Source organism: Brachyhypopomus gauderio, chromosome 6 (genome assembly GCF_052324685.1).
Source record: "Brachyhypopomus gauderio isolate BG-103 chromosome 6, BGAUD_0.2, whole genome shotgun sequence".
Lineage (NCBI taxonomy): Eukaryota > Metazoa > Chordata > Actinopteri > Gymnotiformes > Hypopomidae > Brachyhypopomus > Brachyhypopomus gauderio.
In genome coordinates this window covers 20,494,424-20,512,549 of record NC_135216.1, presented here as the reverse complement: position 1 = coordinate 20,512,549, position 18,126 = coordinate 20,494,424, and the positions used below count along the sequence as shown (strand labels likewise).

Below are 18,126 nucleotides of genomic sequence, written 5' to 3'. Positions count from 1 at the left end.
TGCTTCTGTTTATTGATTATAATTGTTTGGAACTGTGACATTATTGGACCTACTTCTATTCTTAATGCAGCTTCTCATCCTGTACAGCACTTTGGTCAACCTCAGTTGTTTGAAATGTGCTCTATAAATAAAGTTTGAGTTGAGTTGAGTTCTGTATATTTGGTTTATGCAGTTTTTGTAACCTGCCAAAGGTGTTTTGGCTTCTTATTCAGTAGTCCAGAAATCGTTGTCCTAGATGAGTCATAACATTCTGGAGCTAAAAAGATGAATCAATGCTAATGACAAACTGAGAAGTGCAACTTTGGCATATTTACATAGGTATATTTATCTCTAAAGGCTAAAAACAAGTGTTATTTTGTATAGTGACCTGCATTCAGTACTATATAAATAATGTTAATAAAACATTAACCACCAGACCACCAGAGACATATAATCAAGGTCTGGCGTTCTCTTAACCACTGACTTTGAAAAACATACATGTGCTGTGTCTGAACACTTGTATTGTAAAGATTAGTCTTTACAATTATGTTTTTTGTTTGCTATTTTTACATTTTTGTAAAGCTTAAATCATCAAATAAAATTGAGTAGCAATTGATTATGGCTTACCTGGGTGCAACCTACACTATATGGACAAAAGTTTTGGGATACTATGGTGGCTGAGAAAATCCATTGCGCTGAAATAGAAAAATGTGCTGCAAATACACAAAGCAAATTCATCAAAATGCCAACTTGTATGCTACATTTCGGAAATGCACTGCAAGTTCTGAAATGCTACGTATACAGTCACAACATAATGGAAGTGGGCCACAACACAATGGAAGTGTTTCTGGATGAATGGGGGGGGATTGTCTGGGGTGGGCATTTGTTTGTTAGACAGACGTGTGGGCTCGAGTCACATGACTTGTGACTTGACTTGACAACATCACTGAAGACTTGCGACTTGACTTAGATTTTACCTTTACTGACTTGGACTTGGAATCGGACTAGTGCTTTAAGACTTGAAAAGACTTGAAATCCTTATTTTAACATAATAAATAAGTAATATAGAATCACATAACTGGATAATTTTGTATTAAATGGTGCTGTAAAATGTGAACCGCTTAGCTCAGTTTATCCGTAATCTAGCCACAGGTGAAGTTCTGCAGCCAATCGGGGGAGAGGGGGAAAGGGCCAGCAGCGTTGAATTTGTGCGGAGATGACAAGCAACATGCTCCCAAAAATTATCCTTTTCAATTATAAAGATTATGCTATTGTGAATAAAAGAAGAACTGCGACATGCAAGACATGTGGAGTCAGGATAAGAGATGGAGATGCAACCACTTTGTTCGACATTTGAGGCTGCACAAACAAAAGCAAGTCTCTGCTATGTATATTTCACATAATGATATAACAGTTAGCTAGCTAGCTGGGATGTGATAACTCAGAAATTATGAGTGAAATAAACTTTTGCAAGAGTCCACTTGAGCAACTTGTGTCAGCAGTCCGCACCAATGATAATTCGAAAGCGGGGGGGGGGGATTAGGTGACGACGACAATTGCGACGACATCGCACTCAAGTGAACAGAACCTAACGTTAGTTAGTCTGACTAACTTAATATACTACTAATCAACTGCATCAATTGTGTTAAATGTTGAAATTACATCTGGTGACTTGACTAGGACTTGAAGTTTAAGACTTCGGGACTTGACTCGAGACTTGATTGTATTGACTTGGGACTTGACTCGAGACTTGAATGTATTGACTTGGGACTTGACTCGAGACTTGATTGTGAAGACTTGAGACTTACTTGGTACTTGCAACTTAGTGACTTGTTCACATGTCTGTTGTTAGACATTAGTTACATAAAAATCTTGACTGGTTGGCCTGACATTATTTGTCTACTACTAATTTAGATTATATAGATGATCTTCCATTGGCCTGATGTTGGCCTGATATTGGAATTGTAGCGTTCTGTGAACAGACGGACATTTGTAGATTGTAGGCGAGGGATTAATAAAAGAATGAATGTAGGATATAAAACAACTTGGCACTCACAGTATTATCCTAGGCAAATATATAAATAAACAGACTTAGCCATACAAAACAGTGGCATTACTTCACAGTGAGAGAAATGAACCCACAGCTATGTATAAAATCAATCAGAATTCCTGCATGTGAGAAATGTCCAGAGTATTCTGGGAGTTACAGTCAGTGTTTGGGCTTCTATGTAGGAGTACAACTGGTCACCATTTTGCAATTAGTGAGTCCTTAGAACTCAACAGAGTTCAGCTAAAAGCTGGCTTGTACAAATACAATTGCTCTGTGGGGAATTATTGCTCAGACAATATCTGCTGTACTATCAGAACAGTGTATGGTAGTTTCTTTTTTTCTTTTACCAAAAGACAAAAAAAATGTACTGACTGAAAAAACTGACTAGAATGGAATGTTCAGGGGTTGTCACCAAAATGTAATTTCAATTTTTTGCTGTTTTTGCAGGAGGGGGCAGTGGCATTGGAAGGGCTGTATGCCAGAGGTTTGCTTCAGAAGGTGCTTCAGTGGTTGTAGCTGACTGCAACAAAGAGTCAGCCTATGAGACACTTGCACTCCTATCACATAACCACAGAGGGCAAGAGCATATGGCTCTGGGAGTGGATGTATCATTAAAGGACAGTGTGGAGACACTACTGAATAATATACAGGTCTAAAATCAATTTACTCTGGAGATGCGCACAGCTAATTGTTTATCGAATATCCACATAAATGTTGAGTGACAGTGTTTGAAGAAATATACATCTAGTGCCTCTTATTTTATGTTCAGTCTCAATAATGCCACAATTGTCTATGACTGAGTCTTAAGAGAGCATAAATGGCCCTGTTCTGGGTGGCCTTGTATCATGCCATTTTACCATGCAGTGTAATGCTAGCTAATTTTTGAGCATGTGTTAGGTTATTTCCAAGTAAAAGCCAACAACCACCTAAATTATTCGGTATTGAGAAATGTGAGAGACCTGGGGCCTCATGTACGAATGGTGCGTACGTACAAAAACATTGCGTAAGCTGTGTTTCACGCAAACGGTCAGATGTACTAAATATGATTTGAACGTGAGAATGTGCGTACCGCCACGACACTTTAACTTCAGGCGTACGCATGGTTCTAATGTGTTTTCGTCATTTAGCAACACTTAGAGGTGATGCATTGAAATTAAAACTATTTACGCACACATTGTAGTAAGCCTTTAATATATAAAATAAAGTAAATTAATCAGACAATTAAACAGTGAATTACTAATAAATAAATAAGTAATTACTTATTTATCTTATTCCAGAGTCATTACTTCCAGCCACCCTCTGTGTGCGTGAGTGCTGCTGGCATTACTCAAGACGGGTTTTTACTGACAATGGAGGAGAAGGACTTTGACAAGGTCATTCAAGTTAATCTTAAGGTAATGCAGTGGCAACACTTAGGCTGCTCTAATAATGTGGAGAATTTCAACAAGAATAATTACAGTTAATACTAGTATGAAGGTAAAAATAGCAATAGCTGGTGATGGGCGACATTGCAGTTGTGCTACTACCTGCATTATTTTTATTTGTTTTAATTTTATTGTTATCTACTCATACTGTTCGAGCCTATGACAGGCAGGCCTTGTTGCACATTCGATCTTTCATTATGCATGCACCAGATGCGTGCTTAACCTTTGCATTATTATATGTGCACACAAGTGGGAAAGGTATTATAAGCTAGCCCTTCTTAATGTGCGAGCTTTAACAAGTCTTTTGTTATGAACGATTTTATATGTTCCCAGGAATTGGACTTCTTTTTTCATTACAGAGACGTGGCTTAAAGCTGGAGAATATAGCCAACTTGTTGAACTCTGTCCCCAGGACTATTTGTATTTTAATGCTTTAAGAACTAGCACCGGGGTGGTGGCATTGCTGCTGCGTATAGAAATGGCATAAAATGTTCTTAGGTCTGTCTCTGAGAGTTTTTGAGTTTTGAAATATTGGCTTTTAAGATCATGAATGAAAAATCCTGTCTTGTGCATTACCATGTAGGCTACCGCCCTCCCAAACCTAACAGCATTTTTCTTAATGAACTAGCGGAATTACTGTCTGATGTGGCTCACGATTATGACCGAGTTCTTTTACTCTGTGATTTTTATATACATGTAAATGAGGACACTGATGTGTTTGCTACAAAGTTTTTAAAGAATTACAGAATCTCTTAATTTTATCCAACACATTACTGGCCCAACTCATTATAAAGGACATACTTTAGATCTGGTTTTAACTTTAGGTCTGTCTGTTATGTCTGGGTGGAAAGCCTTGCATTATCAGACCATAGCAGTATCATTTTTGAGACGGATTTTCAACCTTCTGTCGTCAAACCTAAATGCACTGTTCACTCACGTGATCAAGTAAATGAGCTGGCCAACTGTGTCAATAATATGTGTACTTCTGTCTTACATAAAATTGCTCCTATGTGAACTAGAGCTAAATCACAAGTAAATCCTTCCCCCTGGATAAATTAGGAAATTAAGGCTCTGAAAAGGCTGAACAAAGGTGGAAACAGTCAAAATTACAAGATCATTATTTTTATTTAAAAGAACTGTTAGTAGAATTCAATTCAGATGTAAAACAAGCAAGAGTGGCATACTTCAAAAACTTGATTACTGAAAATAAGCAAAACCCACAATTTTTGTTTTCCACCATTGATCGTCTTGTAAACAATAATTACTCCTCTTTTTCAGCCCCAGACATAAACTGTGACAAGTTTTTAACATTTTTGAAAGCGGTCAGAGACCTAAGAGCTAGCATTGTTTTACCTGCTACTGGCTCAGCTGGGTTCCTCTCACCTTGTCATATACTTAGTTTTACTCAGGTCGAACTTATTACTCAGGAGGAATTGGTCTCTATTGTGCAGGGTTTGTGCCCTTCTTCCTGTCCATTTGATGTCTTACCATCAAAATTTTTAAAACGGGTCTTGTCATTCATTGCCCCTTATCTGTTGCAAATGATAAATATGTCTCTTACTTCAGGTTGCATTCTTGACTCCTTTAAAGTAGAGCCTCTTCTGAATAAATCAAATCTAGACCTGTAAGTTTGTAGCAATAACGGGCCCATTTTTAAACTCCCTTCTATCTCAAAGATTTTATAGAAAGCTGCATCATCCCAGCTTGTGCAGTTTCTGGAGGTAAACAACATTTTTGAAAATTTTCGATCCTGATTTCTAGGGGTGACCTGCAGTAGTCGCTGATTATAAGGTATAGTCGACTATACCCCCTAGTCGACTATAAACGTCATGTCGAATGTACCATTCTAACTGCATGGGGGTGCCCAAGGATACTGCTAAGCATTAGTTGTTACATGTAATGTCTTTGTTTTCAGTATATATAGCCTTTTGTCAAATAAAATCATCGTAATTTCTGTAAATAAATATTTTAAGATGATGTGTGCACATTAACAATAGGCATCTTCCTTACTACACATTAATAAATCACACCCTGCAGTTTCACAATCCAAATGAGCGGAGCTGAACACGCTACAGGATAGTCAGCATCTGCCGAGATTATAATGGCTACTAAAAAACTTCAAAAGAGTATTTGAAAAAGATAAAGATGAATCATTCAAAGTAAAGTGCAAGTTATGTCATCAACGTCTTTCATTTCACACGACAACTACCAACATGACATACCATTTAAAATGAGTTGGCGGAAAATGTTTCCTTCAACCGGGCTTTCCTCAGGGTGCTTGGCGAACTTGTGAACACCATGCGAGACAGACGCCAGTAAAAGCACACAAAATGTTGCTTGTAGTACTATAAATATTTATTTCATATAAAGCTATACGTTATTTTTAGGTAATTTGCTTTTTGCACTTTTTTTAACTATAACTATATTATTTACATATGTTGTACTTTAAATATCTATATTTCATAATAAAGTTTGATTTCATTTGATTGTATGACTGATGCTTTTTATGCAGGGTGTGTTCAGCCTGTTTGAGTAATACCAAATTATTATCAATAATTAGAGCAACCACATACAATAATGAAGATAAAGATAAATAAGATACAATAATGGTATGTGTTAAGGGGCATCGACCGGTGTTGTGGTCGCATACAAATGATGTCACGACACTACAACCCGCGCGAACAACAGCGACTCCACCCACATTGTGGTGGTCCACCATTGTAATGGAAACACAATGCGACCGTACCGTTCCGTTGCGAATCGATCCGTATCAAACCATACCGCGCCAAGCAGGCACTAGTGGAAATGCGCCATAAGACAGTTCTGCTGAGAGTTTTAAATTACCTTTTAATGTTTGGTGATGCAGGTGAAGTTTCTGTGCTTGTTCTCTTAGACACCTTAGACATTAGTGCAGTGTTTGATACCATTGATCATGGTATTTTGTTAGAAAGATTGCAACAGTGGGCTAGAATTACTTGGGCAGCACTGAAGTGATTTTGCTCCTATTTATCAAATAGGTCAGAGGGGGAGGGGGGGTAAAGCTGGGAGAGAGTTCAGCATCCTCACAGCCTGGTGGATTTAGCTGTCCTTCAGTCTGGTGGTTCCAGCCCTATTACTCCACAGTCTCCTCCCTGATGGCAGCAGGCTGAAGAAACTGTTTAGTGGGTGAGTTGGATCTCCTGCGAGGCAGAGGGCTTTCCGTGTTAAGCAGGAGCTGAATAAGTCTGGAAGGGAGGGGAGAGAGATGCCAACAATCTTCTCAACTGTGCTCACGATACGCTGGAGGGTCCTGCGGCAGAATGCTGTGCAGGCCCCATACCACACGGTGAGACAGCTGGTCAGGATGCTGCCCCACTGTAAAAGGTACTCATGATGGAGGTTGGGGCACTAGCTCTTCTTAGTTTGTGGAGAAAGTAGAGCCGCTGATCAGCCTTCCTGGCCAAGGACGCTGAGTTGGTGGTCCAGGAGAGGTCCTCTGTGATATACACACCCAGGAACTTGGTGCTGCTCACCCTCTCCACAGCAGTACTGTTCATGAACAGAGGAATGTGCTGTGTGCGAGTTCTCCTGAAGTCCACACAATCTCCTTGGCCAGTGTTCAGAGAGAGATTGTTGTGTTTGAACCAGGAGGCCAGGTGACTCACCTCGTTCCTGTAGTGTGTCTCATCATTGTCGCTGATGAGACCCACCACTGTTGTCATCTGCAAACTTGATGAAGAGATTGGAGGGGTGCTCTGGTGTGCAGTCGTGGGTCAGCAGAGTGAACAAAAGGGGGCTCAGCACACATCCTTGGGGAGCCCCTGTGTTCAGTGTGATGATGCTGGATGAGTTACTGCCAACCTGCACTGCCTGTGGTCTTTCAGTCAGGAAGTCTAGCAGCCAGTTGCATGGTGATGTGCTCAGCCCCAGACTATCCAGTTTGTGAATGAGCTGTTGGGGGATGATAGTATTGAATGCCAAACTGAAGTCAAGGAACAGCATTCTAACATAGGTGTCTTTCCTGTCCAGGTGTTTAAGGGCTGAGTGTAAAGCAGTGGAGATGGCATCATTGTTCGAGCGATTAGACCAATATGCAAACTGGTAGGGGTCTAGGAAGGGGGGAGGAAAGACTTGATGTGGTGCATGACTAGCTGTTCGAAGCACTTCATGGGGATGGAGGTTAGTGCAACCGGACGGTAGTCATTGAAGCAGGATGGCGATGCCTTCTTTGGGACAGGGATTATGGTGGTGGCTTTGAAACACCACCTGACTCAGAGAGGTGTTATAGATGTCCGTAAAGACCTCTGCGAGTGCCCAGGTGCAGTCCTTCAGCACACGACCAGGAATGTTGTCAGGCCCAGGAGTTTTCCGAGCATTGATCTTGCTGAAAGCTCTCCACACAGTGTCCAGAGACAGCGTCAGCACCTGGTCACCAGGAGAAGGGATGGATTTTTGGGCGGATGTGTTGTTGAGTGGTTCAAACCGTGTGAAGAATCTGTTCAGGTTATTCAGCAGAGAAATGGTTCTGTCACAGGTCTGCGGAGGGGGTTTGTAGCCGGTGATGGTCTGAATTCTCTGCCAATTCTCTGCCATGTGTCTCTGCTGTCACTGAACTGTTGAGATATCCTCTTGGAGTACTGCCTCTTCGCTTTCCTGATGCCACAGGACAGGTTGGCCCTAGCTATCTTCAGGCCTTCCTGGTCTCCTGCTGTGAAGGCAGTATTTCTGGCCTTCAGGAGCCTGTGGATCTCTCCTGTCAGCCACGGCTTCTGATTAGTGTGAACAGTGATGGTCTTGAGGTCAGTCACATCATCAATGCACTTGGTGATGTAGGCTGAGACAGTTTCTGTGTATTCTTGAATGTCTGTGGTGGAGCTGTGGGTAGCAACCTCTGTAAACATATTCCACAATCAGTCCTGAAGTGCCTCTGAGTAACCATCCGGCCACACTTGTACCTGCTTAAGAACTGGTTTGATGACTTTAACCAGTGGCCTGTAGGCTTGCATTAGCATAATGGTGAGGTGATCAGAAGCACCAAGCTTGGGGAGGCTTTGTAGGCTCCTCTACTAGTGGTGAAGACCTGGTCCAGTGTGTTGTTAACACGTGTTGGGAAGTCTATGTGTTTAAATCCAGAAAAACCCAGAAAACACATGCGTGGTTAAAATCTCCAGCAAGGATGAGAAAAGCATCCGGGTGTGCTGTCTACTGTTCACTCATGTGCTGGTACAGTTCATTCAGTGCCTCACTCCTGATGTTGTTGTTGTTGTTGAAGCACGGAAGAAGATAGACCGCAGCGATCAGCACGGCTGAGAAATCTCTCGGTAGATAGGACAGTCGACACTTTATAACATCCATCTTATCTCCTTCAATGCTCATGTGGACAACGGCAGTAAGACCTGCTGGGAACATCTGGCAGGGGAACCTGTCAGAAAGGTCTTTAACTCCCACATCCGGCAGTGCTTTGACTGCATCTCGAGGGAGGCTGGAGGCATTGAGTCCAATAGGTCTTGTTCCTCACCTCCATTGTCAATGCAGCAGACCTGAGCTGTGGCCCCAAGGTTGTTGGTGCCTGTGGTGGCTGCAATCCCCAAACCCGATGATGAACACTTTGGGTAAGGGAGGCCGTCATACTGAAGAAAGAATCCTATTGGCCCTGATTGACTGGAGGGCCAAGCGGATCGTCACTTTGAACGTTGTGGAGGATTGGCTCTGAGAAGATTCTGGCAAACCATCAAGCAACTCAGGAGGGGAAAGCGGTTCCCGACCAGCACTGTATACAGTGGGGCTGGGGATCTGCTGACCTTGGGGATGTCATTAGGCAGTGGAAGGAATACTTTGAGGATCTTCTCAATCCCACCATCACGTCGTCCATAGAGGAACCAGAGCTGGGGGACTCGGATGGGGGTTTGCCCATCACTTGGGCTGAGGTGACCAATGTAGTTCCGGGGGTGGATGAGGTCTGCCCTGAGTTCCTTAAGAAGGCTTTGGATGTTGTGAGACTGTCTTGGCTGACACGTCTTTGCACATCAGGGGCAGTGCCTCTGGACTGGCAAACTGGGGTGGTGGTTCCCCTTTTTAAGAAAGGGGACCAGAGGGTGTGCTCCAACTATCGGGGGATCACACTCCTCAGCCTCTCCGGTAAGGTCTATGCAGGGGTACTGGAGTAAAGAGTCTGGTTGATAGTCGAATCTCAGTTACAAGAGGAACAATGTGGGTTACGTCCTGTATATGGAACACTGGACCAGCTTTTCACCCTTGTGAGGGTCCTAGAGGGTGCATGGAGTTTGCTCAACCAGTCCACATGTGTTTTGTGGATTTGGAGAAGGCATTCAACCGTGTCCCTCTGGGATTCCTCTGGGAGTGCTCCAGGAGTATAGGGTATAGTATGCTATCCAGTCCCTGTACAAATGGAACAGGAGCTTGGTTCCCATGGCTGGCAGTAAGTCAGACTGCTTTCCGGTGGGAGTTGGACTCTGCCAGGACTGCCCTTTGTCACCGATTCTGTTCATAACTTTTATGGACAGAATTTCTCGGCATAGCCAAGTGGTGGTGGGTGCAATTCCACTCACTACACTACCTTAGCCTGTTATCATACATTCTGACATCTTCTAACTGACATCTTTTTAAGGGATACAAGAAGTGCTTTGTCAGAGTAACAGTGGAAGTAACTACAGTATATTGTATGTACGTGCACGTTTGGTTGCTGACTCAAAATGGAAAACCAAACAACCTCAAAAGGCCTAATTTTTATGGACCATTAAATTGGTTCCACTGGAGTGTTTGCTGAAAATCCTCACAAAATCCTTAAATGGCAGGTGAAAGTACAATATCCTAGTATTTAGAATTCATTAAAATTTGAATTATTGATTTGAAAGAGCAATCATGTTAGTGTTAAATTAGTTTGAATTGATATTCAAGGTTTAGATACTGAACTACAGCTATGCTAATGACAGAACAGTGGCTCCAACAGATTCAGTTTTGTTTGTTCTTTTTTGTGTGTGGAACCAGGCACAATGATTTTTCCTTTTCACCAGTCATAATAGAATCCATTTGTAGTACTCTTTCCACACCGTGATCTTTGCTGCATGGATTACTGTGTAATGGCATAACTAGATGGAATCATGACAAGCAACAAAGTTTGGGGCGAAGTCCATGGTGAAATTATAACCATCCTGTTTTGTTGAAATTTGTGATTTTGACTGAAAGGTTATTAATCAATTACCGTATTTTCTCGACTATAGAGCACACCTCAATATAAGCCGCACCTACAAAGTAAAAAAAAAAGGAAAATGTTGTATAAGCCGCACCAGGCTAAAGCCGCATATATCTACTGAACTGAATACATTTAACTGAACTGATGCCTGTAGCATTTTACGTGCGACAGATTTGGCTTTCAGCTGGTGTTGTGCCAAATTCCGACTCTTCCGGCACGGCATTATCTATGCCCAAAGCCACACTGGCTCAAGTGTGTTAATTATTTTTTTATCAAAAACACTGGCTATACCGAAATTCACCTCTGACCACATGAGTTCGCAGTATTACAGCAGTATTATGTCTTAATATCTATTTAGGACAAAACTAGAGTGCTCAATGAACAGTCCGGAAAATACGATAATTAATTAATAAACATTTGATACAAATATTTATATATTTATATGATACAAATATTGATACAAATAGTACTAATATTTTCATCTCTGTATCGTTCTATTTTACAGTATATTATCAAATCAAATCAAATATATTTGTATAGCGCTTTTCACAACACATGTTTTCACAAAGCGCTTTACAGGATTTACAAGGTTAACAATACTATGGGTCAAAATTCTTAATGAGCAAGCCAAAGGCGACAGTGGCAATCAAAAACTCCCTAGATCAGGGGTGGCCAACCCGTCATAGACCAAGAGCCACTTTTCTTACTGTGTTACGGAAAAGAGCCACATCGTACATGGGCGAGTGTAATCTGTTGAGTGGGGGGGGGGGGGGGGGGGGGGGGTGGCGAGTGTAAATTATTAGCTGTGAAGACAGTCAAATGCGTGTTTTCCACTACGCCGGTTTTAAAAGTATTAGCGGCTCGCTAGGCTTGTAAACTAACCGTGCACCACGAAAATGTAGCAGTGTGTCGCCCCGTTTGTTCAGGTGAGCCCGCGGACCGGCTGGGGAGCGGCATGAAACCAGGCCAAGAGCCGCATGCGGCTCGCGAGCCGCGGGTTGGTCACCCCTGCCCTAGATGGTGGGGAATAGGAAGAAACCTTGGGAGGACCAAGACTCAAAAGGGAACCCATCCTCCATTGGGCGGCCTGTTAACACACAAAAACAAATTATACAGACGAATACACAGGTTACAAACAAATCACACAATCAGACTAAGTATAAGGTAACTAGTATGAAAATTCTGGGTGTTGATATTGTCAATGTAAATGTCTTGGGTTGAACGCCAGGTTTTCATTCCGTGTCGGAGCAATGACACTGGTATTGTAGGCTCCAACTGCAGTGTTACTCCCCAGGTGAACCTCGGAGAAGAAAGATATGTGATGTGGTAAATATGTAACAGATTATTCAAAGGCCAAACTAAACAGATAAGTCTTTAGTCGAGTTTTAAACATTGAGACTGTGTCTGAGTCCCGAAAAAAGGCAGGAAGATTATTCCACAGTTGTGGAGCTTTAAAAGAAAAGGCTCTTCCACCTGCTGTGATCTTTTTGATCCTAGGAACAGTTAATAACACTGCGTCCTGTGAACGTAATAATATGAGGCTCTAGCTTTTTTTAGGGCATGTTTATATTTGACTATGGCGTCTTTCCATGCGATTCTAAACACTTCTAGTGAAGTGGATCTCCATTTGTGCTCCGCTGCTCGAGCTGCCTGTATTAGAAGAAGAGTGTGGTCATCATACCATGGTGCAAGCTTTTTCTCCCTAATTAATTTTGTTTTAACTGGAGCTACACTGTCTAATGGCGCATTTCCACTAGGGCCTGCTTGGCGCGGTACGGTTCGGTACGGGTCGATTCGCAACGGAACGGTACGGTCGCGTTGTGTTTCCATTACAATGGTGAACCACCCCAATGTGGGTGGAGTCGCTGTTGGCGCGCGGGTTGTAGTGTCGTGACATCATTTGTATACGACCACAACACCGGTCGACGCCCCTTAACACATAGCATTATTGTATCTTATTTATCTTTATCTTCATTATTGTATGTGATTGCTCTAATTATTGATAATAATTTGGTATTACTCAAACAGGCTGAACACACCCTGCATAAAAAGCATCAGTCATACAATCAAATGAAATCAAACTTTATTATGAAATATAGATATTTAAAGTACAACATATGTAAATAATATAGTTATAGTTTTAAAAAAGTGCAAAAAGCAAATATATACGTATAGCTTTATATGAAATAAATATTTATAGTACTACAAGCAACATTTTGTGTGCTTTTACTGGCGTCTGTCTCGCATGGTGTTCACAAGTTCGCCAAGCACCCCGAGGAAAGCCCGGTTGAAGGAAACATTTTCCGCCAACTCCGCTCGCCTCGTCAGTGGAAGGGGAATCTTGAACGTAAAAAATAACAAATATTAAACACAAGTATTCCCGTGAAAGCAACAATAATATAGCGTAACTGCACAAAATGTGTAGCACGTCATCGCTGCTCATGCTGTGTTTATGGCTACAGCTAACTAGCAACTAGCAAGGCTAAGAGCTAGCTATTGTACAGTAGTGACTGTGGTGGTAACATTAACTACAAACACAGCTCTAAATTCCTGCGTTTACAATAGATGCGTTCATATTACCTTCATATTACATCTTTTACGAGCCTAGTAGTAAAACTGAAATCACAATACACTCACCATTCTCCGTGGCCTCCAGCACCGACATTGTCCAGCACGTTTTCTCTTCCGTTACTGGCTGGCCGGTGACCGTATACGACATCCATTTGCTGGAACCATATCCAGTCTTTGCGGTTTGCTCCGCTGCGTCCGTTATGGTCCTTCACCGCCCGGTAATCGCGTTAAGCTTTTTTAGCTTGGACCGACCGGCACTGCTGAACGGACCGCTGGTAGCCATGAGTGGCCATTAGCGCGGAAACCTCGCTAAAAACCTTTACATTTCTAGTGGCCCCGTCCAGTTCGCCCTGGATTTTTTGATCGCTGATTATTAACAGAAAGGTTTGTACCTCGGCGTTTGACCAGGGAACAGACTTCGCTCCTTGGGTTTTAAAAATGGCTGAGGAGTCCATAGCATAGCGGAGGAGTCGCTCTCCTGACGCAACCTGTGACGACACTCCCTGGCCAATCAGTGTCATGCTGTTCCTCCACGTCACAGAACTGTACCGCTTCGGAACGGTTAGAACCTCGAGCGAGTCGGTACGAAAAAAGTACCCAAAGGGGCCGGCTCACAGGGTACTGGTACTAATGGAAACACTCACAAACCGTCGCGAATCGAACCGTACCGCGCCAAGCAGGCCCTAGTGGAAATGCGCCATAAGGTATTGCTGAATGTGGAATAAAACTGTTGTGTTGCCTGTTCTAATTCATTGGGCTGCAGTGGCATAGTGCTCGGTAGCTCTGGTAGTATGTTTATAAATGTTGCTGTGGTGTCGGTGCGTGTGGTTTTTATATGGCGCATCTGATGTAAATCGTATATAGCTATTTCATATATCAGTAGGGAATGATCTGAAATGGCATCATTTTGGGGGATAATTGCCAAATGTTCTATGTTTAACCCATAAGTAAGTAATAAGTCTAAGGTGTGTTTACAGCGGTGAGTAGGTCCTGTCACCCACAATTACAAATCTTTCAATTGTTAGGACTAATTCCGAAAGAAACTCAGCAAATTCCTTAAGAAATTCTGAGTAAGGACCCTGTGGTTGATAGATGGTCACTAGTTTAAGCTTTGTTTTATTGCCTATGAGATTATTGCCTATTTCACCTATCAAATCTTCGAATGAGTTAATAGAGGTGGTTGGTTTTACAGTAAAACCTATATCTGTGTCATATATTGTGGCTACTCCACCTCCACGCCCTGTGATACGGGGCTGATGAACATAACTGTATCCAGGAGGAGCTGCTTCATTAAAACTTACATATTTGTTTACTCTAGCCCACATAAGTCAAAGTCAAGGCCCGCGGGCCAGATCCGGCCCGCGAATTGATTATCTATGGCCCCCTGGATGATATTTAATTACTATTAGAACCGGCCCGAAGGCCACAGCCGCCCGATGGTGTTTTGCACGCACAAACACTACATTCCCCACAATGCAACGGTAGCCCGCAAAGTCACTGCAGCGCACACAAGTGGCGAGGGTCTGCGCGGCGAAAATGACGTAATCGCAGTGGCTCCGCCCATGCGCGAGAGCGTCGCATGCTGTCGATTCGCAAGGTCGTGCACCTCTCGAATTTTGTAACCGCGCACCAGTTAAACTTAATTAAGTTAAATATTTATACATATAGTCGAAATTATTCAAAATAATTCGCTTTTTTATTCACATTATTTAATGGTTGTTTATTTTCACATTATTTAACGTTTTCATGTTCTCTCTGTGACGGTGGCGGGTAGGAGCAAGGATGAGACACGAATCCTGCTTTGCAGCCAACGTCACTGCTTTATTCAAGTTGCGTTGCGCAATACGCGCACAGAAAACACAAACTCACACACACATGCAACGTGCAAACTAAAGACAACGACAAGCACACGACACTGCGCGAACGCACATTAAATAGACAAACTACATGAGTCCCGAGTGATTACGAGACGGGCCACAGGTGAGACGAATGAACACACGCAGACACAACCACACCCACGAGGAGCCACAGACGCAGATGGAAAGACGCAGACGACGTAGACACACGCCCACAGGGAGGGGTCCGGAGCTGTTCCGTGACAGAACCCGCCACCAGGGGCTCGCTACTCCCGGAGCGTCCGGCGCAGCTGGAATGCCCTGAACCTACACCGACGGGCAGGTCCGGAGCCGCTGGTCTACGAGCCTCCGAGAGCCGTCACCCCCGACGGCAGGACCGCCACGAACCCCCTAAAACACCCTCCCTGGGAAGACGGGGGAAAACACGTTAGACACATTCAACGGGACATTCACAAACACACAGACTGGCACACTAACACACAGCGGCACAAAAGGGAATAACGGATTAGGCACATATACGGGGAGACTTACGAACACAGGCACACACAAACATGAAACAGGCGCCCAGCTACGCGCCAAGACGAGGGCCCAGAGGAGCGAGAGATCGGGAGCTGCGGGCAGCGTTCCACCTCCAGCTGTGGCTGCAGCCCCTCCGCTGGGAGCTGCGCGGCCGGCTGACGTGCCGTGTGCTGCGCGGCCGGCTGACGTGCCGTGAGCTGCGCGGCCGGCTGACGTGCCGTGAGCTGCGCGGCCGGCTGACGTGCCGTGTGCTGCGCGGCCGGCTGACGTGCCGTGTGCTGCGCGGCCGGCTGACGTGCCGTGTGCTGCGCGGTCGGCTGACGTGCCGTGTGCTGCGCGGTCGGCTGACGTGCCGTGTGCTGCGCGGCCGAAGGACGCTTCGGACGCAGAGCCACTGGCGGTCGTGCCGAAAGGGCTGTGTGGACGGTCGACCTCGGTCTCCATGTCCTCCCCCTCTTCTCCTTGGCTCCAGTCCATGGGTCGCTCCGGGCTGCCACCCCGGGTGCAGTCCATGTCGCTGTCACTGGGGCGATCGGAAGAGGGGGTCCACTTCCCCTTAATGATCTCGACGGACAGTTCCGAGGGAGGAGGGCTCTCCTCGTTGTCTCCACTCCAGGAGACCTCGGACGATGGGTAGTCTTCTCCACCGTAGCCCACGGTGGAGGCAGCGTCTAACGACGGGGGGTAGCCCTCTCCACCGTAGTACACGGTGGAGGCGTCGTCCACCGAGGGGGGGTAGTCCTCCCCACCGTAGTCCACGGTGGAGGCGTCGTCCACCGATGGGGGGTAGTCCTCCCCTCCGTAGTCCACGGTGGAAGCGTCGTCCAATGACGGATAGTGATCCCCTCCACCGTAGTCCGGCTCCGCCTCCTCGTCTGGGGAGTCCTCCTCTCCGAGCTCGCTCTCGGGGTCCCTCATCAACCCGCAGAGCTCCACGGTGTTTCCCCGCTGGGGTGAGGGCTCCCTGGAGGACGGGGAGTGGTACACCCTCCATATCCTCACCACCTCCTGGCGGAGCCCCTCCGCCGCCTCGGGGTTGTGGTGCTCCCGAGCATGACGCAGCAAGGACGCGCATACAGGGTCCCCCTCCAGCTGCGCCTGAGTAGGCGTGGAGCTGTCCGGCGTGCGCTGGTTCACCTCCACTCCACTGCCACCCTCTGGTGGCGGACCGGTCTCACACCACGCAAGGACGCCGATCCGGACGGGCGAGCTTCCCCGCGAAGACGAGGGCGATGAACGGTGGCGCCGCTTGCTTGTCTTCTTCTTGCCCTTTTTGGTCTTGGACTTGTGGCCGGGCATGGTGTCTCGAGTAGGCTTGTCGTTCTGTGACGGTGGCGGGTAGGAGCAAGGATGAGACACGAATCCTGCTTTGCAGCCAACGTCACTGCTTTATTCAAGTTGCGTTGCGCAATACGCGCACAGAAAACACAAACTCACACACACATGCAACGTGCAAACTAAAGACAACGACAAGCACACGACACTGCGCGAACGCACATTAAATAGACAAACTACATGAGTCCCGAGTGATTACGAGACGGGCCACAGGTGAGACGGATGAACACACGCAGACACAACCACACCCACGAGGAGCCACAGACGCAGACGGAAAGACGCAGACGACGTAGACACACGCCCACAGGGAGGGGTCCGGAGCTGTTCCGTGACACTCTCATGTTTCGTCCTGGAATTACAAGAGGCTCGTATTTGTTAACGTAATACAGGAGAACTGTTCAGTCAGACAGATATGTTGTGAAACAAAGTCGTTACAATTTCAAGCATTTTCAAGTACTTTAGCCTAAATTCCAGCACTTTTCAAACCTTTATTACTTTATTCATTTAATGTACAGGACATGTTTTCTTTGAAGGAAGTTTGTTTTTATCTGTTTGCTTGTTGAAAAATGTTTTCACTTGAAATTACTGACAGATCCATAAGAAAATATTGCTTTATTCATTTAAGCATTAAATAATATACATTGTGTTAGGTCTTGGTTCAATAGGCTATGTGCAATCATTTCAATATGTTTTAATAAACATTGAACCAGTCCGGCCCTCGGCTTGTAGCAAATTTGTTTTTTTGGCCCTTGGTGTATTTAACTTTGACATCCCTGCTCTAGCCCATGTCTCTGTTAAACAGAGTGCATTTAGTCTGTTATCTGAGATTATTTCGTTTACTATCACAGCTTTTGATGCAAGCGATCTAATGTTTAGAATTCCTAGCCTTAGCTTAATGTAGTTAAAAATAAACTTTCGGTTTTGTTCTCGGAAGATGCTCTGGTGTTTCTTCTATCCTTTTATCTCATCGATAGATTATATTTAAAATTTCTCTAGGTGAAAAACTCCTTCTCCCGTACGTTCACCTCCACGGCGCGGGGTCTTTCACCCTCACATGCCACGATCAGCATAAACAGTACTTATAATAATATTATAATAAATCATGATTGTGTCTAATCAAACAAAACCTTACTCAAGAACTTAAAACAAACATTTCATCCAGCTGTCATTGTGCAGATTCTATTCAAACACACTTCTCTT

At 44.5% G+C, this 18,126-nt stretch overlaps 1 protein-coding gene across 2 annotated transcripts in view; it reads left to right on the top strand.

Annotated features, from left to right (window-relative positions):
- The window catches only part of hsd17b8 (hydroxysteroid (17-beta) dehydrogenase 8), a 42,894-nt gene that overhangs the window by 19,055 nt on the left and 5,713 nt on the right, over positions 1-18,126 (top strand). The window contains exons 2-3 of one of the 2 annotated variants that reach the window (XM_077009534.1): positions 2,477-2,679; positions 3,307-3,423. In XM_077009534.1, coding sequence (XP_076865649.1) covers positions 2,477-2,679; positions 3,307-3,423 — 320 coding nt within the window. The remainder of the gene's footprint in view (positions 1-2,476; positions 2,680-3,306; positions 3,424-18,126) is intronic. The other variant, XM_077009536.1, reaches the window with a different exon arrangement.